The 25,263-nt window shown below is 45.0% G+C and overlaps 1 protein-coding gene across 3 annotated transcripts in view; it reads right to left on the bottom strand.

Annotated features, from left to right (window-relative positions):
- Positions 1 to 1,559: 1,559 nt before the first annotated feature.
- LOC135221943 (uncharacterized) overlaps positions 1,560 to 25,263 on the bottom strand; it is a 181,658-nt gene continuing 157,954 nt past the window's right edge. For all 3 annotated transcript variants that reach the window (XM_064259975.1, XM_064259976.1, XM_064259977.1), the window contains 3 exons: positions 21,443 to 22,758; positions 3,303 to 3,519; positions 1,560 to 2,647 (listed from right to left, as the gene is read on the bottom strand). In XM_064259975.1, the coding sequence (XP_064116045.1) occupies positions 1,655 to 2,647; positions 3,303 to 3,519; positions 21,443 to 22,758 (2,526 nt within the window). In that variant the 3' untranslated portion in view covers positions 1,560 to 1,654. The remainder of the gene's footprint in view (positions 2,648 to 3,302; positions 3,520 to 21,442; positions 22,759 to 25,263) is intronic.

Below are 25,263 nucleotides of genomic sequence, written 5' to 3'. Positions count from 1 at the left end.
GACCGTCCCAGACCCCGCCAGATGATGGAGCAGCCCCTGGACACTCGGCACGCCCTGCAGTCCCAATGACGCCCACACCTATCCAAGATCATCCCCCACAGCAGAAGCAAGAGTCGGGTACACAGGAGGGGTTCCCCCTCGCGTGGGGGGGGACAAGCCCCACCCTGAACGAATGGAAGACCCCGAATACAAATGCACGTCAGGTAACGAGCACCCTTCTCTACGTTCGACGGATCGGGCGAAGAAGAAGGACCTCAAAACCCCATACGTGGGAGCTGAGCAGGGGGGGCAGGAAAGAAGACGAAGTATCGGTTACCAAGGGAGTCGCGGGAGAGCTTTCCGACGACTCCTTGGCAGGCCTTCGCTCCCCCTGCCCCCGCACAACACCCACTGCACCTCCGACCAATAGAACAATGTTACACGGCTCGGCCCGAGAGCATTCGCACCCTCGGCACCGAGCGCAAAGGGCATGAGAATCAATTCCCGGGAATGAGCGGAAACCTTGATCCATAATGATAATAATACATGAAAATGAAAAAGAATACTGCATATACAATTTCACTTTCACTTTCACACAAAAATAAAAGGCTCGGGCCGAGAGCATTCGCGCCCTCGACACCAAGCACAAAGGGCAAGAAAATATAAATGAAAAATGAAAAAGAGCACTGCACTTACGATTTTCACTTTCACACTTTCACCCAAAAAATACAAGGCTCAGGCTGAGAGCATTCCCGCCCTCGGCACCGAGCGCAACTGAGGATCAATCTTCGGAAAGAGAGGAAGACCCCACACTTGTGGCCCTCCACCCCCGGGTACATCCACGGTTGATGGGGGCTAATAAAAGATGAAAAAGACAGTACGTACTTACAATTCACTTTCAAACACTGACAAACCAAGTCGAAAAATTCACAACAAAGCAAAGCATACGACGATGAAGCGGGCAAAGAGCGATGGCGAACACGTCCTCACACCACAAGGCCGAAAGCAAAAGTGATTCTTCACCTCCCAGTCGCGCGGCGTGCGCACTGTTGGACAAGCGGTTAACTACCGAACTCCCTTGTTCGAAGCTTACGACCGTCCAGCTGCCGCTAGTTACCTTCCTATTGTAAAAGGACCGATGGTTTGTATACCGTACTGGAACAAAGACAATTTTCGTTGACGTTTAATATGTCCAAACGGCATTTAAGGGCTAGGATGATTATACTAAAAGCACGTTAAGTTGGTCAAATGGGGGTATGATTGGAACCTAACCTGTTCTCTGTTGCAAGTTTTGAAGTCTACCTGTACATATTTTTATTCCCATGATTTATTGGACTTTGCTTATATGTACTGTAGTATGTTTTTCTTGACTAATTATTTTTTCTTTAATGACTTGTATGAATTTTCCTTTTACTTGTTCTGGCGAATTTCCTAAATGTATTGTTCTTTTTTTTCCTCTAGTGTTGATTATTGTAATTAGAAAAATATTAACATTTTTCTAAACTTAAGTCTTTCAGATTGATGAATTGATTATAATACACCAACATTTACCAAACTGAGTAAGTTGAATTGAAAATTAGTTAAAATGTATAATTTTTATTTTCAAAAGGTTTCAGGTACACAAAATTAAAAATCCTACACACTATCACATATTTTCTTTTGATAACGAAAAATGCTAATTGTAAAGCACTTTTTTCACTTCTGGAGGAACATTCCAGGAAATATCAGAGCTGGAACCATTGCCTGATCTTTCTTCACCTCCAGCAGAAAATGAAGAAAATGTGTCTGAATCAACTTCTGAAATCCTATCTAGGGGTAAGCTTACACTTGAAGCCCTCTGATGTACTAGCACCTTCTTTGTTATGCTTTCTTTCTTAGGTTGTGTATTGAATCTAGTAACAGACTGCATTTGTACAGAAGGCCTTTTAGGCTTTGAAAGTCTGGTTTCATCTGTTGACTGAATGCACTCGGTTAATTTGTTTAATTCTACCACAATATTTTTGTATTCTGCTTTAACCTCATTCTTCTGACTGAGAGGTAACCTATCCCTTTTCCCATTTGATGATTTATTGCCCTGGGAAAAAGTACCAAAACCAAGATCATCCGGTTTTAAGAATTCCGATCTCAAAGTGGTAAATCTATCTCTACCCAAGTGAGGTCCTTGGGGCATATACTTTGTGGTAGCTTTATAAGTTTCATTAAAGGATGGCTGGTTCTTTTTGGCAATAGTGAAGGTTTCATTAAAGGCTGGCTGGTTCTTTTTGGCAATTGTAAAGGTTTCATTTAAGTTTGGCTGGTTCCTTTTGGCAATAATATAAGTTTCATTAAAGCTTGCCAGGTTTTCTTGGGAAACAGTAAATGTTTCATTAAAGCTCTTTGGTGCCATGTATGTGTAACTGTCATGGTAAACCTGTTTCCTAGGAGCCCTGGATGTAAAGGTAACAGGCTTTGGGGACAACTTTTGTGGTATTTTCTTCAAGGATGAAGGTGAACTGTGAAGGAGATCTCTGTGTGATGACGCTTGCTGACTAAGGTCATCAAGAAGTTCATTCATGTCCTTTTCCAATTTTGTCTCAAGACTCCGGCGCAGCTGCCGTCTTTTCTCTTCCTTTTCACGACTGCTGTCACGTATTTGTTTTCCAGTTATTCCACACTTAGGTCCTGAATGCTATAAAGAAAAACTGTTAACAAGATATTGAATTTGCATGATTACATATATAACATATATACAAGATGAAGGACATTTTTATTTCTAAATAAAAATAATAAGTAATTTGAAGTAGTAAATCTTAACAAAGTACGTAATTATCAACATAATTTTAATTGAACTGCTTAACTATTAAGAGACTGCAAGGTACCATAAGATTCCCCAACATTTTCTGTTTTATACTGTAACTCCATTAAACAACCTTCAGAATCTAGAATTTTACTTGATGTTGTGGGAAACAAAAAAAAGCAAAAAGATAGGTAAAATGTAGTTAATCTTTTAGCAAGCTAAATGTCCAGGGCATGAGTGTTAGCTTAAAGTACTGTGAGAGCACTTAACTGTGACCCAGTGGACTAATTACACTAATTCATAATTATTTAATGCTAGAAATTTTTCTTGTACAGAAAAATTTTTAATTTTATAAAGTATATTAATAGAAACTTAATTCCTCTTCTCTGTTCTTCATAACCACTTGATGGACATTACATGCATCATCTTGTTATTTTAACAGTGAGCCCTTATACAACAACACTTGCACTAACACTCAAGTCTTGAAAAAAACAAAACCTATAAAAAAATAACTACTCTGAACTCAACCGCAATTCTGCATCATTACCTCTAAATTTGAATCCATCTGGCCGAAGAGCTGCAAACCTGATTTCTTCCCTTGCAAATCAGAAGACTTCTTAATTCTCTCCTTTCTCTTCTCTTTCATCCACTTTCTGATTTCAGTCCTCTTTCTTTGTTTTTCTTGTTCAATAATGGATGATGAATTACTTTGTGCAGAAAAGAGGAAATTTGGCACATTTGCAAAAGTACTACTGCTCTCTGATCTGAAAGAGAAAGAATGTACAAAAAATTATGACTGTACAGTACAGTAACAAGAGTGTAAGAAATACTCAAGTTCACCACTTAATTACCATGTAACCAATCATACTAGGAGTCACAAAAAGCAACAAAGTCATCCTGATCATAAAACATACTGTATGTATGATAAAATTTTTGTCAGTACACTGCAATCAGACTAGAAACTTAAGTTTACAATCTTACATTTGTATTTACAGTCTTACATTTGTATATGTTAATTAAATCATCTCTACTTTGAAAATTTAATGGGAGACAACTTTGAGAAACTGATGCAGGAATAAACACAGGCTGGATAGTCAAATGGAAAAAGAGAAAGAAGGATGAAAAGTAGCAGCTAAGCAAAAAAACCTGGGGACCAATGGGGCAATGCAAAATGTGAGACTTGCACGATGCTCTGTAAAAGGTTTCTCCTTGCAGATCTAAACAATCTATTATATCAGTGATAATGTAATAAACAGATTACAGGCGTCCCTTGCATTTTATGGCTTTTGAAATCATGGATTTTATTATTCTTTTGGCTTTTGAGTAACCCTGCAGATGATTCATGTTGCCATAAACATCAAGAAAACCTGAAAAAAAGTTTAGTAGGTTATAAATGCATACATGTTCATAATATGGTTTAAGCTGCTATGCTATTGATGAGTTTTTTCTGTGTCGTTTTTATGATCATGTAATGCCACAAGTAGTAATGTAATGTTCTTTGTATTTGAGTTCAGTATGACCTGGAAGTTCAGCGGTTTAAAATTCAAGATACTTGAAGATGTTTCACTGCACTATATAGTTTAAACAACTGAACATCTCAGATAAGCCAAGCTGACAACCCATTACCAAGTTCATATATCCAAGGAGCACTGACGTTGATCCAAAGCCTGTGGGATATGTGGAGTTCCAACTTCAAAGTATTTGTTGAATCCTGGTTTAAGTCCAGACAAGCTAAAATTGCTGTGGGCACATGTACCAAGCCACATCTTAAAATTCATCAAGAATGTAACTAACTTACCACAAGGCCAATATAATACTGAAGACCTGCTTTGTGAAGCTGAATTGTGTGGCACACAAGGTGCTGTTTGGTCACCCACAAACAACAGATGGTGAAATGCTGGACCAGTTCTTAGAGAAGTCGAACAGCTTAGCCCAAGACTGCAACTGCAAAGCTGCCACTGCTAAATTTTAAGAGTTTGTAATCCAAGAAGCTTTCCTAGCAGGTATAGCATCCAATGCCATATGACAAACTTCTACCAAACTAAACCTGCACACTTTTCACCAGATTAGTCCTGGTTCAGAGCGCATTATTAAAGATATGTACTTGACCTTAGACTTGTCTCACTATGCAAAGTGGACAAACCAATCACCTTCTCACAATTGCTTGCCCCTTGAAAACATCATTGCTTTGGAAACCAGGACTATCCTGCTTCAGTTTTAACATCTCTTATTGACCCAACCCCAGCAACATTCCCAGGCACCCCATGGCATATCTACAGCTAGTGGCAGTGTGAAGAGTGAACTACAACTCTGCAAGACTCAGTACCACCTTGTAAGAGATGAATGTAGCAAATAGTGCACTACCAAAACCTGTCATTCTCATTGGAAGAGGTAAAGTTAAATCCAAAAGTGCTGAAGTAAAGCCACAATTTATTCAGCAGAATGGAACATTAAAGCTACACACCCTTTTGAGAGACCATTGTCTTCAAAAGGCCACTTCCTGCCAGATGAAGCAAGAACTGGCAAATCCTCACCGTATTCAATTATTATTGCCAGTCTCTCTCTCTCTCTCTCTCTCTCTCTCTCTCTCTCTCTCTCTCTCTCTCTCTCTCTCTCTCTCTCTCTCTCTCTCAGGTTACTGGTGTAGCTTTCACCTCACCTTAGATACCAGTCAAACTATAATATGTTCTCCACATTCCTACAAAAGGCATATCTGGACAAGCACTTCCATTGTGGCTGCAACCTCAAAGATGAGTGCTCTTGAGGAAGACTGTGACTGTGTCAAGTATGAGCCACTTGTACACTGCTGCATGCAAACCTTTGTATGCCAGAGTGCAACATACAGATGAAAGGGAGGCCTCAGTGTCAGTCTGTCAACTCTCATAACCAGTAGAGAGCAAGCTGGATGAACTTCTTAACAAAAGACAAAAGAATATGTGCAGAAGCTGCTACACCTACACCTCAATACACAAGAGATGTCACCAATATGCCTTAAGAACCACAAGCACTTGGAGAGGTTCCTATTCCAGGGACAGCACCCTTTGCTCCCAAATCACAGAAAACCAATGTTATATCTGTACTGAACCCTGACTACACATTAAAAGGAGCTCTACAGTGAGTTGGGTGCCTGTATACTTCAGTAACTAAGTGACAAAATGAGATGGGGAGAATATGGTGAAAGTTATGACTGATTGTGACATGGGTGAAACAGCAATGGGAAGTTCTCCTATGTGGAAGTTCAGTTGTATCAAGTTTCACTTTGCATTATAAATACATTTGTAAATGATAAAAGTAAAGCTGATGCAAGTCACAAGCACCTACAACGGAGTACTTTCCATTATTCACAGTGTGTATTATAAGTAATGTTATCATCTAAAACTATAATCCACAGGCATTTATTAAAAAAATCTGTAAAATATCAAGATTATGCAACATGGTTAGAAATGTATAGTACAGGAAATTGAAAATACTTTTAATATTATTTGTTTCATTTCCTGACATAAATAATTACTTAAATATTTGTTACAGTTTGCTAAAGAACTGAACTTCTACTTGTTTTCTGGTTGACACCAGCACCTAGTCTCAGCTCCCAGACTTACTCATGAGGTACTCATATACAGCTATCAGTTGATTTTGTAATTCATCTATGTATACTGTTTAGTGTGCTATGCATGTAAATAAATGAAGAGACCAGAAAACTCACTTACTGACACTGCCCACCATTAATGCATTAACTGTAAGGTCCACATAGAGGAAAGTTCATATTAAAGTCATTCCTGCAGCTACACCTGCATGTGCTCTCATGTGGAAACATATTTTTGTGTGGGAGCATGATGGCTGTACAGTATGCTGTAGACAGTATCTCAAAGGAATCAAATATGATTTAAGAAAAGGCCAAGTCCTAATTCATTTCTGTAAGGCAAGCAAAATGAGAAGGATCTAGGTCTACAGACTTCATTGCCAGCACAGACTGGTTTGATAATTTGGACCAGGAAATGTAATTATCACAGGACATAGCTTCTGTCCAGTACTGTTTTGTGTTAACACTATTGGGTTATCATCAAGGCAGCAAAGATTCCAGCACTGATTCATAGAGCTACTAATCCCTGTGCCTTGAAAGGGAAAGATGAACTCCAGCACTGATTCATAGAGATACTAATCCTCGAGCCTTGAAAGGGAAAGATGAATTCTAGCTGCAAGTTTTGAATGCACACCAAGAAAACATAAATTACAAAAACTCCTTTTTCCTTGTGGTTTCTTAGGTGTTTTGTCACCAAAGCCAAGAGCATAACTTGCTAATAAGGAATTGCCTTTCAAATCTTGCTGATATTAGACAATGCCTGTGGTCACCAAGATTCCCATGTTCAATAACAAAGGTGTCAAAGTTCTTTCTTGGTTCCCCACAAAATGTCCTCTGTAGGGGGGTAGTGCCGTCAGTGCACCTCATGCGGTACAATGTAGGCAGTGCCTAGGTTCTTTGCAGTGTCCCTTCGGCCCCTAGCTGCAACCCCCTTTCATTCCCTTTACTGTACCTCCATTCATATTCTCTTTCTTCCATCTTAACTGTCCACCCTCTTGTAACTATTACACATTTCAAACCTTGTCACTGTCCATTTCCATTTCAGCGCTGAATGGCCTTAGTTGTCCCAGTGCTTGGTACGTATGCCAAAAGTCTATAAATCAATCAATCAACCCACAAAGTGTCCAGTTTAACCTCTACATTTGATTTGTTTAGAATAATGAAAGCTATCAAATTAAGACATTGAAACTGTGATTATGCCACAGAAAGCAAGTAAGAAAGAGTGAGTTATGAAGCCTTTAAAAAATTCTAGATTTAACTGACACCAACCCACCTGAGTAAATAAAAAGTGAAAGCGACCTGATGGAACTGAACAAAATCACAATTGTTTATACGCGAACGAACCTTCGGTTTTAACAATAGGATAATTTCCAGTGCCTAGCTGGATCTGGTTAAAAAACAGATGAAAGCAAGGAATTTTGTGATGTCTGGCAACGTATACGTAGGTTGGGTGAAGAGTGGTCAAGGGCCACTCACCTACACCACCGCATCAGTCTTTTCTTTCCCCGCCTGGGTGAGAGTTTTGGTTAACCTCTCTTGGCCTTTACCCGGTTCATTGCCCGTTTTGCTTGTGTTTAGTGTGTGTGTGTGTGTTTGGCTGATACTATGGCTTCTTCTGCTCCTTCTCGGCCTCGTCAGCGTGTGCGCCCCGGAATTCCAAGTATCGTTTTTTGGCTTCGGCGGTGACTGATCCCCACATCATGTGTAGCAGGTGCCGTTCTAATTTTTGTACTATACTGAATCCTTGCACGGAATGCCGGGCATGGCCTAGAGCAGTGATAGTCATTTAAAGTAAGAGAGAGCATCGGAGGGTTTCGACTCTTCCTTCATGGGAAGGTTTTTTGCCTCTTCCTGATGCTTCATCTCCTGCAGTATTCACCCCCCATAGTAGCGTTGTTCCTGTGTCTCCTTCCTTTTCTTCCATTGATTTGTCGCTGGAAGTATCAGGAGGCCACCAGGCTGATGTTTGTAATGTTGCCCCTTCTTCTTCGGGAGTTAATTTGATTCCCAGGAAGGAGTAGGCTTTTTCATCATTCTCATTTATTCCAGAGTTGGAGGCGTCCAAGATGGCGGCAATTTGGAAAACTCTTGGGCTAGGGGATCCCCTGTCCTTGGAGGGGTTGCTAACGCAGTTTATGGAGGCTCACTAAACCCCTCCTCAGGCTGGCCAGGCCATCCCCCCCTCCTCCCGGCCTCGTCTTTGTGGGTAGCCGAGGTCAGCCATCTTGTATTGCTCCGCTAGTGACTGCTGCCACTTCTTTGAGTCAGAGGGAAGCCGTGCTGTCAGCCCCGTTGATGACGTCACGGGATCCGTCGTTGTGTATTCCTCCACCAGAGGCATCTGATTCCCCTTCACACCGAGGGTAAGCAGTGACGTCATCACCACTTGTGACGTCACTCCCAGTCATCTCCTCTGCACTGCTTCTCTCAGCCATGACGTCATCCCTGCTGCCCAGTTCGCTACATCTCCCTTCCATGTCATCACAGCCTTCTCTTGCAGATCAGACTGAGGTTATATGCCAGGCAGTGCTTAAGAGGTTGGACTCTGTTTTGGATGATAAGTTGGCTGCCTTGTCGGTTGGGAGGATTGGAAGGAAACGTGTTGCTTCGTCCCCGCCTCCTGCAAAGAGATCGCATAAGAAACCAGTGCTGTCTTCTTCTCCCTCTTCCCCCTCTATGCCACATCAGTGTATCAAGCATTAGAAGGCTATGGACTTTGTTCTTTCTTTGCCTGCAAGGGAGGAACAATGTGGATGTGTTCTAGAGAGTGTTAGTGTATCTTCCCTTGTGCAATCTGCAGTAGCTGCTTCGTCCTCTGCATTGAATTGCGGGCATGTTGCAACCTCCCCCGTCCGTGCACATCGCGAGCGTGTTGCGACCGCCCCTGTCCGTGCACATTGCGAGCTTGTTGCAATCTCCCTTGTCCATACCCATGATGCAAGTACTCCTTCTTCTCTCAAGGCACCTGTCAAGAAGTCGAAGGTGGTAAGCGCGGAGTTGGTGCAGCAGGAGTGTTTGTCTACTCCTCTCACTGGTGCTTCCAAGAGTTCAACTCTGGGGGATTCCCCTTTGATCTCAAGTGTTCGGGATTCCTCTCCAAATCACGTTCGTGCGTCTGCCACGCCCGTGGCCATTCATGGACATGTTAATGAGTCATCTGCTGGAGGAGTACGTAATGATGTTCCTAGTGTTATAGTGGGTTCATCTTGGGGGCCGACACGTGGACCCAGCCCAGACAGGTTAGTTGGTGTTTCGGGCTGTTTGGCTGCTGATCCTTCTGTTAATTTTAATGGGGAAGGTTCCTTAGAGGAGCCTACACATCCTTCTCATCGTCTGTCTCCATTGCCAGAGCAGGAGGAGGGAGACAAGTAAGAGTTTTTGTCTTTCTTTTCGGAAGTTGTTGATCTCATTTGTGGGTTCAACAATTTGGAAAGTAGGACTCAGGCTCAGTCGTCTTACACTCCTTGCTTGGAAGCCTTGGTGGGAGCTACACAGGATCCAAAATCATCTCTTCAGCTTCCTTTGTCGGGGGCGTCCAGTCAGTCTTGCATAAGGTTAAAGCCTCTGTTTCGGACTGAAGGGTTGGTGAGTGCATCCTCACTTGCCAGTCTGTTGCAGTTCGGAGGCAAGGCGTTTCCATATATGGCTCACCTCAAAGTTAATTTATGGGCTAACCTTCTTCTGATTAGAAGAGCCATGGCTTTGTCTAGGATAGAGAGATATGTTGACAAGTCCTTGCTGGCATTGAGGAACGGAGATCTGTTAGAGTCCCAATATTTGTTATCTTGGACAGAGCTCAAGAATGTGATAGACCGGCACCGGGCTGACACCAAAGACAGACTGTGTCTAAGTCGGAGTCTCGTCCTTGGAGACCGTCACCTGGTAGGCCGTCAAGGAATTTGAGTTCAGCAGGGTCTTCCCGTTCGACTCGGCCTAGGTCAGAGGATCAATGCCCCTTTCGCTCTCGTTCCATTAAGTCAAGAGGTGGTCCAAGGGGCAGAAGTATAGGAGGCCGTCGGTAGGTTAGGCGCCTCTCCTTCTGCGCCACGGTTGGGGGGGGGGGGGGGGGTGCCTGGCGGGCCATTGGGCCAAGTGGCAGAGAAGTGGATGGTAGATGTCCTTCGGGTGAGGTACCTACTGCCATTCGACTTCTCTCCTCCTCTGTCGGACAAGCCGCAGCTCAGGAAGGCATATCCTCCAGATTCTCTAAAGTTCTTGGCTCTTCAGGAGGAAATGCATTAGATGCTGGACAAGGATGTGATAGAGGAAGTGGTGCATCCATCTCTGGGGTTTTACAGTCACATTATGGAGGAGTAATAATAGTTTATATTTGACAACATCTCCAAAGGTTGTGTGAGAGAGAGAGAGAGAGAGAGAGAGAGAGAGAGAGAGATTGGTGGAAGAATGAATGGGAGTGGTTAAATGGCGGTCGGAAGCATGTCTGTTGTGGCGCTCTGTAGGTAGTCAATGGAAGTCTGTTACGAGAGTCGAAAACAGTGAGACGTCTGGTCAAGTCAGTGTCGGTTTTGGCAGCAGTTGTCCTTTGGTGTTTCGTTGTTTGGGTGGTAATTGATAGATTTTGGGGTTGTGAAGTTGTTGTGCGTGTGTGTGTCTGGTTGTGGTGAGGTTAAGAAGGTTGGTGGTGCATTTTCGGTGTCTGTTAGTGGTGGTTGGGGCAGTGTTGGTTTTGGCGGGTTGTTGTGCTTCTGTGAGTTGTGTGGTTGTCGTGTTCTTTCAGGCGGTTGGTGTTCGTTTGCAGTGATTTGTTGGGTTATTGAGTTTTTGTGGGGCTGTTGGTCTGGGGGGGGGGGGGGGTTGTGTGTTTGTGCTTGGTTGTCGGCGGTGGTTGTGTCGGCTAGCCTATAGCCTATATCCAGTGGACAGCACAGCCTAGCCCTATATCCAGTTGACAGCACAGCCTAGCCCTAAGTGTCAGAAACCAGAGGTGAGTACCTGTTTGTGTTTTTTGTTCTGTATGTAGGTATTGGGGCAATTGTCCTGCTGTATTTTGTAGTGTTAAGTGGAAAGTGTGATTGAGGGTGGGTTTGATAGCCAGACAGGTTAAGTTTATGTGGGGAGGTTATTTGTATTTTGTGATCCCACCACAACATCTTAATGCCCAAGGCGTCGGGAGGATGGAGACCTGTGATCGACTTATCCACCTTGAAACACTTCATCAGGAAGACACAGTTCAAGATGGAGACACACACGTTCAGTGTTGGCAGCCGTGAGGGAAGGCGACTTCATGCAGTCGATAGACTTAAGGGATGCATCCTTCCAAATCCCTGTTCATCCGACGTCCAGTTAGTTCCTTCACTTCTCTCTTGGGGACAAGGTCTTCGAGTTCAAAGTCTTGTGCTTTGGGCTGACACTGACAACAACTCCTCAAGTGTTCACAAGGATCTTCTCTCTCATGTCAAGTTGGGCCTATGCTCAGGGGATCAGTTTGCTGAGGTACCTCGGCGATTGGTTGGTCTTGGCAGTTTCCTGGGAAAAGCTGCTGTAGGACAGGGATTGTCTACTTTTCGGTTCTGTCTGGAACTGGGCATCGTAGTCAACCAGGAAAAGTCGAACCTCATACCCAGTCAAAGGATTCTCTACCTGGGCATGGTCATCAATACGACAGTGGCAGAAGTTTTCCCGTCGGATCAGAGATTGGAGAAGTTGCGGGTGGTGGCGTGGGACTTCCTGTCGGAACCACATCACCCAGCTCATCAGTGGCAGGTTTTTCTGGGAGTGTTGTCTTCCCTGGAGAAGCTGGTCCCTCATGGGCATCATCTTCAGTTTCTGCAATGGAGACTGGGAGAATTCTGGTCTCCGGCGGGGAACTCACCCGTTAATGGTTCCTCTGTCTCTGGAAGTGAGAGAAGACCTTCGTTGGTGGTTGGATGACCAGAATCTTTCGAAGGGTGTCCCTCTGCGTTCTCTTCCACCGGACTTCCTTCTGTTCTCAGACGCCTCCCTCACAGGTTGCGGGTCTCATTTAGGCGGCCTCATCGCTTCAGGTGTTTGGAGTTTGGAGGACAAACAGCAACATATCAACGTCTTGGAGTTAAAGGCAGTCTTCCTGGGTCTGAAGGAGTTTTGGGAGAAGGTAGAAGGTCATTCTGTCGTTCTCATGTCTGACAACACAACGGTGGTAGCCTATGTGAACAAACAGGGAGGCCTGGTTTCTCATAAACTTCATGCCTTGACCGTCGAGGTTCACCATTGGGCGGTCAGCAATTCGGTAGAGCTCTCAGCCAGGTATATCCCAGGCAAACGGAATGTGGTCGCAGACAAACTCAGTCATTGGGATCAGATCCTAGGCACAGAGTGGTCCAGGCCCTGCATTGCTATTGTAAAAAGACTCAGCACCTTAGACCAGGCTGCCGCAGACTTTTTGTTAGCACAGGCCGTACAAAGAAAGAGGTGTCTCTTTTTGGATATGGGAAGTCATCAGACAGGCATACTTGACTCTTGATGATTCCACAACCACATCTGAGCAGGCTAGAGCGCATGACGTTAGAGGTATTGGTCCCTCTCTGGTTTTCAAAAGAACTTGACTGTACATAGTGCTGAGTGCTGGTACTTGGTTACACCAGTCCACGTTCACCTCTTTCTATCTTAAGGATATTGCCCACAGATATGCGGACACGTTTTCCCTGGATCCTATGGTGGCTGCCCAACAGGTTGTGTAACTCATAGTTGCCCTTAACAAGGCACTTTTGTATCTTACCTAAGATGATTGTGTGGATTTGAGAATGAGTGAATTGGCTGGTCTCCTTCCTTCTCTTGTATCTTTCCTTCTTCCTTCGGGCGGGTTAAGGAATAGACACGTCATTTGCTGGACTGGTCTGATACAGGTGAGTAAGGGAGTCATACTGATAATGTGGTTGCTTAATATACAAATAACAAACCCTCTATTTGGTAGCATATGCTCCACTCCTTGGCAAGGAGAGTTGGGAGTAGTACAAACCCTTGTGTATTGGTTTGCTATTGGACAGTCAAAGTTTCTCTTTGGTTCCCTATACAATGGTTCTCCCGTATATCACTGTGCGTCACTTAGGGTCTGAGTGATTAGATATCAATTTATCTAGCTTCTCAACAGGCTTCAGTCCCTCTCCAGATGTCATTTCTGGACTGGTGAGTAGGCCCCAAGCCGGTTTAGGATGTCTTGTACTTCCATCCAAGTAGTATGAGTCTAGCCTATTGTTATGACCAAAGGTTTGTTCACGCATGAACAAGTGACAAATTTTTTAAGATAATTTGTATTTTTCATAGCTACAAACCTGAGGTCTTAACATTATACTGCCCACCTCTAGCCGCCCCGGTGTGTGTTAAGACATCCTGTGTTGAGAAAGACTGACACGGTGGCGTAGGTGAGTGGCCCTTGACCACTCTTCACCCGACCTATGCATGCGTTGCCAGATATCACAAGATTCCTTGCTTTCATCTGTTTTTTTTTAACCGGATCCAGCTAGGCGCTAGAAATTATTCTATTGTTAAGACCTTAGGTTTGTAGCTATGAAAAATACAAATTGTCTTAGAAAATTTGTCATTTTTTAAAAAATAAATTGTATTTTTCCTAACTACACAAACCTGAGGTCCTTTACATAAGGAATTACTTTCAGTGCCAGCTGGACCGATCGTAAGATTCAATAACAAGGTAGTTAAGCAGTAACTGCTTGTCCGATGGTCGGGAGTCCCGCCCAAGTGGATGTAAACATTCCACTTTACTTTAGGCCCAGGAACAGAGGGAGGGGTGGCATGAGGTAGGCCTATATGTAAAGGACCTAAGTTTGTATAGTTAGGAAAAATACAATTTACTTTCAAAAATTGTGATTTGTTTCCTACACGTTATACCAACTATCGGTCCTTTACATAAGGAACTCACTTATTGGTGGGAGGAGTCTTAGTCTTGTGAACAGCCTGGTGTTTGCCCAACCTGGGTTCCCTCCCTGGTCGTAAGAGCAGGGGGGGGGGGGGGGCGCTTGGCCTCTGCCCAACTGATCGGAGTGAGATACTGCAGGATCTTCTGAACCAATTCATGAGGGAGGCATGCGTACCTCTTATGAATAGCAAGCAAGAACTTCAAGTCATCAGTAAGAGGCCAAATATAAAGCATTGGGTTTTTCTTTTACTGCTGTCCACTTCCCCCCTTGTTAGGGAAGGGACAGATAAATGCTTCTATCCCTAACTAAAGAGATAGAATGGAGCTCAGATACATAGCTTACCTGCATCATCGTCCTGCCCAGCATGTGACGACCACTACCCTCTGCCCACAGGAAGAAGGAAGAGGAGCCAGTCTCACACTTATTCATTCTCCATTCACACGATATCACGATATCCAGTTAAAGGAGCTGGGTAAGCTACACAACTTGTTGAGGCCATTCACACGATATCACGATATCCAGTTAAAGGAGCTGGGTAAGCTACACAACTTGTTGAGCAGCCACCATGGATTCCAAGGAAAAAGTTTCCAAGGACCTATGGGCAATATCCCGAAGGTAGGAGGAGGTGAAGGTGGTCTGGTTGGACCACACCCCTGCCTTCAGCACCTATGCAACTGACAAGTTCTTAAGAAATGCAAGGGTATGACCAATCCCTCTAACTTCGTGGGCTCTCGGACGAAAGGTACTGGTGTCGGCACCCATCTCAGAGTCGTACGCTTTCCTGATTATCTCACGAAGCCAGAAAGAAACAGTGTTCTTGGACACTTCTTTCTTGGTCACCCTGGTGCTAATGAAGAGGCGTCGACACTCAGGCCTGAGGTGTCGAGTTTTCTTCAGATAGTGCCGTAGCACTCTAACAGGACAAAGTAGCATCTCTTCCATATCAATATACTAGTAAAGTCCTCTAGGGAGGGGATTGTGAAGGACTCAAACCTGACGTCAGGGACTGAAGGGTTCTGAGTCTTCGCTATGAAATCTGGGACGAAATCGAGCATAACTGATCCCCATCCCCTTGAGTGTTTGACATTAAAGGAAAAACCATGAAGTTCTACTCTCTTCATCAATGCCAGGGCCAGCAGAAAGATGGTCTTGAGGGTCAGATCCTTGTCTGACAACTCCTTTAGACAAGTCATGTCCCACTCGAGGCCTGAGTTCCCTGGGTGGGCAAGACCTCTCGAAGCTCCTCATTAGGAGAGATATTTCCATGGAGGAGGAAATATCAACTCCTTGCAGCTTAAGGACTAGGGCCAGGGCAGCTCTGTATCCTTTAACTGCGGATACAGAGGAGCTTCTCTCGGCAAAGAAAGTTCAGGAAAGCTGCTACCTGCTGAAGAGTGGCTCTGAGCGGAGACCCCCCCCATCTACGACACCAACCACAGAAGACGGACCACTTTCCCTAGTATACTGCTGCAGAGGACTGTCTGAGGTATTCAGCCATCTCTGTTGCTGCTCGGCGAGAAAAGCCTCTCGCTCGTAAGAGATGGTGGACAACCGCCAGCCGTGAAGACAGAGGGAATGTACTGCCTGGTGGTACCGTTCCATGTGCGGTTGACACAGCAGGTTGTGCCATGGGGGAATCTCTCGCGGTGCCTCCGAAAGAAGAGCCAGCAGGTCCGGATACCAAATGGCCTTAGGTGCCACCAGAATCATCCGAAGATTGCGGGTGACCAGCACCCTGCTGATCACCTTGCGAATCAGACGGCACGGGGGAAAGGCATACACTACAAGGATGTCCCAAGGATGTTGGAACGTGTCCTCTGCAGCCGCCCATGGGTCCAGCACAACTGAGAAGAAAACTGGAAGTTTTCTGTTGTGCTGGGTGGCGAACACATCCACTACTGGATGCCCCCACAGGTCGAACAGCCTTTCCGCCATGTCTGGGTGTAGAGACCATTCTGTCCCAGTCACCTGATTCTGGCGGCTGAGCTTGTCTGCCACTACATTCCTCTTGCCTGGAATGTATCTGGCGGACAGCTCTACCGAGTGAGCTACAGCCCACTCGTGCACCTGCATCACCAACTGGTGTAACGGGAGGGACACTAGGCCACCCTGTTTGTTGAAGTATGCCACTACTGTGGTGTTGTTGCTCATCAACACCAATTGGTGTCCCATCAGCCGTTTCAGGAATTCTTGGGGTGTGAGAAACACTGCCTTGAGTTCCAGAACGTTGATGTGAAGGTGCTTGTCGTGTTGGTTCCACACTCCTGCAACTAGCAACTCTTCCAGGTGTGCACCCCAACCCTCGGTCGATGCGTCTGAGAACAGAAGCATCTCTGGAGGGGGAGTGCGTGAGAGGAACCAGGAAGGATTGCGGATCACACACCTGTGACCAGCACTCCTTTAGTCTCCATTGCAGATATCGCAGGTGAAGACGCCCATAAGGGACTAACTTCTCTAGTGACGACAGGTGACTGATCACGACCTGCCAATGCTGAGCTGGCTGTTCCTGTCGTGACAGAAAACGACGAGCTGCTTCCCTGAACCTGCTGATCCGCGAGTCTGCAGGGAAGACTCGTGCTGCTACCGTGTTGATCAGCATGCCCAGGTACTTTATCCTCTGCTTGGGCTTGAGATCTGACATCTCAAAATTTACCACAATCCCCAGATCGCGGCAGAATTCGAAGAGGCGATCTCTGTCCTGTAACAAATGCGAGCGAGAGCTCGCCAGGGGCAGCCAATCGTCGAGATACCTCATCCGACGTATCCTGGCCGAATGGGTCCAAGCCGATACCAGAGTGAACACTCGCATGAACACCTGTGGGGCGGTTGAGAGACCGAAACAAAGTGCTCTGAATTGGTACACCTTCCTGTCGAGGATAAAGCGAAGATACTTCCTGGAGGACTGATGGACAGGTATTTTGAAATAAACATCCTTCAAGAAATCCTTCTTCCTGATAGAATAAAGCACTGAGCGTGCCATTTCCATCGTGAACTTAGTCTGGCGAACGAATCGGTTCAAACAAGAGAGATCCATCACCGGTCTCCAGCCCCCCGTAGACTTCTCCACCAAGAAAAGGGCTAAGCTTTTCCACCAGGAAAAGTTGGCTGTAGAACCCCGGTGACTGATCTTGTACGATTTTCACAGCTCCTTTGCTCATCATGGTCCGCACTTCTTGAGTCACTGCTACGTCCCTGGCAGAACCGGGAACGTGTTTTAAAGATGGACCGGGTGTGAAATGAGGCGTGGCCTCGACTCGAAGGGAAGTAGATATCCCTCCTGAAGGACGTCCACTACCCAAGTCTCAGCTCCGTAGCGCTGCCAAGTTGCCCAATGGCTTGCTAGGCACCCCCAACTTCCTGCAGCAGGTGAGGGGGAACGACGTCCCTAGCGTTTGCTTCTCTTCCCCTTTTGCTTTGCCCTTTTCCCATGAGAGGAGGAGGCTTGAGAGGAGGGCTCACGCTCACCTCTCGAAGCAAAAGAGGAAGGCTGGGTCTTTCCCCGCGCTACCCTCAATGGTTCTGGCGTCTTAGGAGCGAAAGAAGCACTAGCTAAGCTCCAAGGCTTAGCCGTAGTTGAACGAGACTGCCCAGAAGTCTTTGCAACTGCCTGGTGAACTAGGCGATCTCTGTCCTCAGCTCTACGCTTTTCCACCGCAGTGTCCACCATCTCTGGAGAAGAGAGAGGAGGAACCCAGCGACGGTCCATTCTTCAGACCCGACGTTACCTCATGACCGGCCGCCCTGGTTACACGAGTCAGGACTGCATCCCTCCTCCTCAAAACCTGGTTGGGCCACAGGTTGGCAGTCTGATGGGCAAGGTAGGTAATGGCCCTACCTCCAGACTGGCAGAGTCTCCCGAATGCAGTCTTCCCCAGGAACTATAGCTACCGAGGAGGCTGCGACTCTGGATACTGTGAGGCACCACAGATCCAGCCAGGAGACGGCCTGAAAAGCTGCCATGGCAGTGGATTCCAGGGCTAATGCCTCTTGCTGCAAGAACCAGAGGTTCTCTGATAGCAGGTGCTGAAGAGGCACTCCCGGAGTTAGGCGAGCTAACTCCAGGTCAACCTGCTTGGTCGGCAACGGGTCTGTCGAAGGAACGTAAAATTGCCGCTGATGAGGCAGAGGAGGGGGAAGCAGCTTGTCCAACCTGCTGGCCCTGAGTGAAGCTTCCTGTCTGGAGACAAGAGCGTCCACCTGGTCCAGCACTCCATCGGCCAAGGAAAACCGGGGTAGCCCTACAGACGCTCTGGGTTCCATCTTAGGCCCCCAGAACAACTCCAACCTCGATGGACAGTCAGAAGAGGCAACCACCGATCCTTCCCCGAGGTCATTGTGCTGATGGATCAGCGCAATGACCTCTACAAGAGACCTCTGTATCTTGGGGGTGACCTCGTCCTGAGGCGATGGACCGTCAGATCCATTCAGGCAGAGTATCTCCCGAGACTTCCTTCAGGAGGAAGAACCTTGCCAGACCCCCGTCGTCTTCTCTAACCACTTGAGCGTATGACCTGTCCGGTCCCAAAACCGAACCAGGCTCATAGGCTCTCGTGGCCGGACTGTAAGAAGCACGCTCCTCATGGTCACTCATGTTCGCCTCGCTCCTCCCGGTGTATCCCGAGGAGGTTGAAGGGACAGGTGAGGTAGACCTGATGCTTCTACCCTGCCTACCAGCAGAACCAATAGGCTGGGAGGACTGCAGGCGATTGCCAACCCGCGGCGGTGATCGAGCTGCAGGTCTGGACCAGTGATCTCCCAGCGAAGCGCTGGACCGAGGATGGTAGCGTAGCGTCAGTTTCGTGCATCAGGGGAGCTGCTACCAGCTGTGCGGACTGTCCGATCACGCTGGCATCATTGATGGTCGGGAGACTGGTAGTGTCCACTATGTCCACTAACGCAGTGAGAGCAAGCACCGTCCTCATGATGCGCCACGGTCCCAGAAGCAGCTGAAGCTGTTCCCGGGGACCTGGGGGACCTCTTCCCAGCCTCACCTTGGGAACGGTTTGATGGGACCGTCACGTGAACCCTGAGTACTGGTGGATCGCTACGTGAGTCACCTGAGCGACTCTTACCATCTTTCCGCTCTGTTCCTGGGTCCTGACGGTGAGCGTACTCAGCCGTCTGGACCTTGGCTGCACGGTCACCAGCAGGAGACCGCACACTCAGTGACGCTCGCTGGTGAGCGGCTGAGACGGTTCCTGGTCCAGAGGTGGAACCTCCAGAGCCAGGAGTGGAGGTACCAGCGGTGGCTGGTACCTCCACTGTCCCCGTCTTTCTTTTCCCTGAGGAAGGAGAGACAGGTCCTGTTCGGTCCCGTTCCCAAAGGAGAAGACCAGCAGAAGGCCCACCTGTCTCACCAGAGCGAGACAGACCCTTACAAGTCTCTGTGTGAGACTTCTTAAGGGGCCGAGGCCACCTTCTTGGCTGGGGCACCTTGGAAGTAGAAGGGGAAGAGGCGCCAGAAGACAACGACGATACCTTCCTCTTCTTCTTTGACTTCTTCTTCGCCAGCTTTCTTGGGATAGCAGACAGGTCTCCCATCCAGGCTGGAGCTGGGGCGGCTGCGGGGGCAGTGGGGCCAAGCTCCACCTGGGCAGGAGGAACTGAAGGAGCAGCAGCACTTCTATGGGCAGGAACAGGGGCAGCAGGCATGGCGACAGCAACAGGCAGTAGATCCAACGGCGAGCTCTTTGGGCACTCAAAGTCAAGCGGATGAGCGAGGACAGCAAAATCTGGGGGAGAGGGAGGAATATACTCCCTCTTGGAGATGCGTGGCAACGGGGCCTGCACTGCAGCCATGAGGGTGACCATCACATGCTGGGTGTAGACCAGGTGAGGTGGTGCCGCGTACCCCGGGGTCGAGACCGTATTGGTCGTCCTTGACTCCACCCCATGTGTAACCGGGACTGCAGCCAGATGGTGAAGGAGTCCCTGGATACTCGGAGTGCTGGGAAGACTCAGTGATTGCCACACCTCCTGCAGATCCCCACCCACAGAGGCAGACAAACCTAAGGAAGGGAGGCAGACAAACCTGAGGAAGGAACATTCAGGTTAATGGAGGGGTTCCTGTTCACTCAGCTGGAGAAAGATCCCCCCATGAGCGGACAGAGGACCCCAAATACAACTCGAGGTCGGGATGTCTCCCTCCCTCCTCTGCACTCGACAGATCAATTGAAGAGGCGGAGAGAGACATGTCCCCCGAAGGAGAGAGAACCATGTGAGGGAGCTGACGAGGGGGGAAGAAAGACGACGATGTGTCTGCCACCAGAGGTGTCGAGGGAGAGCTTTCCAACGACACCTTGGCTGACTTCCTCTTCTTGTACTGCTCCTCCGACCAAGAGATACAACAGTCACATGTCAAATCACGGTTACACTCATGCCCTCGGCACCTTGTGCAAAGGGCATGAGGATCCACAAGCTCGCTTGAGTGGAACACACCACACTTTTGTCCCCCCACTCCAGGGCACACTGTCCGATTGGATGGGGGGCGCAAGGGCTTATCGGATTCGTGGGATTGCATATTTGCAATACAGAATCAAATAACAAAAACAACACAGTTGAACTAACAAAAACACAAGAATAAAGGCTAAAAGCCAAAAAGAACATGAACGATCTCACTACAGAGGGCAGAGAGGTCAACAACACATCTGCACCCAACAGCCGTCAAAAGCAAAGTGGAATGTTTACCTCCAGTCAGGTGGGACTCTTGACCATATGACAAGCAGTTACTGCCTAACTACCTTGTTACTGAATCTTACAACCGTTCCAGCTGGCGCTGAAAGTAATTCCTTATGTAAAGGACCAATGGTTTATATAATGTGTAAGAACAAACATATGATATACTAGATAAAGAGGAAGCAGCAGCACATCAAAGAGGGATTGTGTCAATCAATTTAGGTATAAACTTTTCAATATTAATAAAACCCAACTCAATGTTCTTAATTAGAATATGTTATCTGTCCTCGGACGGACAGCGAACAGAGCCAAAAAAGTTGCCTCCACCACAATAATGTTGCAGGGCGCATGTGCAGCGTTTTGGCCAGAGGCTCACAAATTGAAATTAGCTATTTACTCAGGCCACCTGCGCAGGCAAGATAAACTGCAGGTTGTCCACATTAACATTGTTATAACTGTGCAGGCATAACTGAACATTAGTGGTGGGCTTAAGGGATAACTGTACTGACTACATTCTTATAATAAACACAATACTACAGAAATACAGATTTTACAAACCTTATGCTCCTCAGATCAATATGAAGATTGGGAGAGTAAGGAAGGTCTTGCATCTGCTGTACAAGACTGGGATTTTCACCTAAAAGGTCAGGAGAGTATACGCTGGTTCCATGACCAGGTGAGTGAATGTCACTTCTCAGTTCCTGATTTCTTGGACTAGTAATCCGTTTCGTATGAACACTCTTAGATTCTTTCTCCTTGGCTGCAGAGTGATCTTTAGCCTCATGAAGTCCTTCTGCAATTTCAGTATAATGCATGATGATGTCAATCATTTCATCAGATATATCCTCTGGCTTGACACTTTCAATAAACTGCAGAAGACTGTCAGCATTCTGAGTACTATGAAATTCAGATTGGACCTTCTGCCATTCTTGCTTTACAGATGCTTTGGGTTTCCTACTTCTTGTGTATGCAGCAGTTCTTGAAGAATATGACCCAACATATCTTTCTAAAAATTTTTCTTTCTCCATTCTCTGTGATTCTTGGATTACAACATCTAACCTGGACAAAAGTTTTTTTGAAGCTTGAAGTCCCAAGACTGCTGCTTTAGCTTCCTTTTCTAGTTCTTCAACCTCCTTAATATGTAATTCACCCTCCTTTGCTCCTCTTTCTTTATCTAACAAGTCATCAGTTTCCACAGCATTATTACTTAATTCACAAAATCTTTCAAAGGTTAATTTTCCCTTTATAAAAGCCTGTGTTAAGTTTTCCATAGTAAAATCTCCAGTCCAACATGTGTTTTTATCTCCTTCCTGAGAAACCTGGTTAAAAGGCATCTGATCACTTCTTCCTGGTGTGTGTTCACCCATTAATGGTTCAACACTGCTTGTACTTTCCTTATTACTAATTTCTACTGATTTTGGTGTCCCAATTTCTGAAGGACTTGATGATGTGCTTTTACTTCCAAGGCTCCTATTTTTACCCTCAATCACCAAGTCCTGTAGAGTCTCAGTACCCTTTTTCTCAGAAAGCTTTTCTTTTAAGTGACTCTGCAAAACTGAATTTTCAGTGTCGTAACCCTGATTAACAGATGAAAAAACACTGGGATCATTAGAGGGTGCACTAGGTATGGTTCTATTCAAATCATCACCAATAGCTTTCAATCGTTTTTTAACAACATCTTGAGGAATGTCAACGACATGAGCAACACTGCCACTGACACTCTCAGGGAAGGATGCTTGCGAATAAGGGTCCACAATTAAACTAGCATGATTAAATGAAAATGTGGCATGGGGTACTGCTGAAGAGCTTGTAGGTGGAGGGCTCACACAAGCTGTAACTGATGCATCTACTGCAGTTTTAGGTTGTGTCTGTGTCTGTAATGCAAATTAACTGTTAGAGCAAAAAAATACAAGTAGACAATGCTTTAGAACAAAGTTTTTCACTATTTGCTTCCATTACATGAATTTTCATCATATCCTTCCAAAGAAAATGGGTTAAATTAGACTACATAGCAGATCAATAGTACTTGTACTACTTAAATAAGAATGGATATACCATTAACAAATATGCTGCTATTAACACTGCTATTATTATGTGATGTAACCACTATAAGCATGACACTTTCCTTCACAATATCTAAAATCATTAAGTTATAAAAAATAAATAAATGTGGAAGACCAAGCCATGATTTGCTGCTCTTTCTAGTATAAAGCACAAAAATGAAAAGTATATACAGGCGGCCCATGGTTAGCGGCGCAATCACTTGGCGTCAAATCGGTTTTACGGCGGTTGTCAAAAATATTAATTAAAAAACAAGGTATTCCGAGGTATTTGTACAGAACAATTTCTGGTTAACAGCGCCACAGGTGCCGTTAAGTCTAACGAGTACATACATTTGCAGAAATACCATTCAGCCCATGGTAAAGGTTATGCAAATGATATTAAAAATTTTTATTGAGTTATTTCTAGGTATTTGGGTAAACTATATGCCCATGATGCTGTTCTATGCCGCCGCCTGCCGCTCTTCCAAAAATATAGTTGAAAAAGTGCAAATTTAGCGATTGATCTGTCGATTTATGTGTTCATAATTTTATGTTTAAAATGTATGAATACGTATTATGTATGGGGTATTTTTATTTCTGTACATAAATATGATACAAAGGCAGCTTTTGAAACTGCCCTCCTCATTCGTTCTTGTCCGCCCCTACCTGCCACTCTTCCGAAAATATAGTTAAAAAAGTGCAAATTTAGTTATCGGTGTGTCGATTTTATAAATGTTCATGCTTTTGTGTTTAAAATTTGTACAAAAATATATTACGTATAGAGTTATTTTTATTTACGTGCATAAATATGATACAAAGGCAGCTTTTGTAAAGGGCCTCCGCGTTACCAGAAGATGTTTTTTTATGTTTGTTCTTGTCCACCGCTGTTCCAAAAAATTAATTTACTAAGACTTCACGTGGTTATATTTTATTAATTTGGAAGCTAACTATAACTCATTTTGTTAATGAAACTTCAGCTTTTTGTTATAAGTTTTCATGCTTTTATGTTTAAAATGTGTATGAAACTGTATTACAGGATGTTATTTTTTTCTATTTTTGTACATAAATATGATACACCAGCAGTTTGCATGTCCATTTGAAGTCTTTGTAACAGCCCTTCACATGATGAAGAGAATATTGTTCAGTCGCACCCAAATAATAAAATTTTAATTTATATCATTGAATCACAATTTTATAACAAATTATATTTACAATTGTTGCATAAATTGATTTTAAAAGACAAAACTCACATATATATTCATTTTTTACAACTCTGCAATTTGTCTGTTTTTTCTATGGGATAGAAAGACAAAATATAACTGTGCAACTCGGTCGATTTTTGCTTTGTTACACAAGTAAAAAATTGGGGTACAACCGTACGAGCTCGAGATGCCGCCGCTACGTAGATGGCATAGTGACGAAAATCAAGATAAGCAAAGAAGAAAAAGTAAATATGCATGTTTTCCATAAATCTTTTAAAAATTTATACATTACTTTACTGTATCCAATAATATTGTATGTATTCTCATATTATTGTATTATAATATACTACTAACATAGCGGTCAATGTTTTGGTTGGGAAATCAGCTGATGGCGAATACAAGTTTGTTTCACCATATTTAACTCAGTTCTGAGGGAATTTTCTTGTTTCTAGTTAGCATATACAAATATAGGGTACTTGACTTATATGAGGCAAGGTGGAAATATGACTTGAATACATCTCATTGTGATTGTGAAGTAAAATTTTTTTTTCTTTCGTAAACAGATTACGTTAGCGGCATGTTTGAGTAAAAAAATTACGCAATTCCGTTCTCAATTTTCCTTTATATCATCTTAATAACTTTACACTTACAGTGGTACCTCGAGATACGAAAGGCTCAACTTACGAAAAACTCGAGATACGAAAGCCGACACGAAAAATTTTACTGCTCTACATATGAAAAGTTTTCAAGATACGAAAGATTTCTGAAAGTCCGAGATTCGCCCGATAACAATATTGAAACTCGCGCCGCGTGCCGCCATCTTAGTTCTAGTAGACTCGCCGCCATCCTCCTGCTCTCCCATTGGTTCCTGATGCTAGCCAAGCCATGAGATCCTTCTCTCCTATTGGACAGCATCCCTCCCATCATGCATCTTATACGTACGTACGTGGTGGCGTCCCTATCCCGGCCACCTCGTACCAGAATCTTTATCGTACGCATGCGGCATTCGTTCGGTCCAACGATTTCGTTTAGTAACGTAAATTCGTTAGTGATTTCGTTGTTCTACTTTATCGTGTTGTGAGAACCTAATTAGTATACGTACTACATACGTAACTTAATTACGTACAGTACATAT

The sequence above is a fragment of the Macrobrachium nipponense genome, chromosome 3 (genome assembly GCF_015104395.2).
Source record: "Macrobrachium nipponense isolate FS-2020 chromosome 3, ASM1510439v2, whole genome shotgun sequence".
NCBI classification, from domain to species: Eukaryota; Metazoa; Arthropoda; class Malacostraca; order Decapoda; family Palaemonidae; genus Macrobrachium; species Macrobrachium nipponense.
The sequence above is the reverse complement of the archived record's forward strand: the minus strand, read 5'-3'. Positions and strand labels throughout refer to the sequence as shown.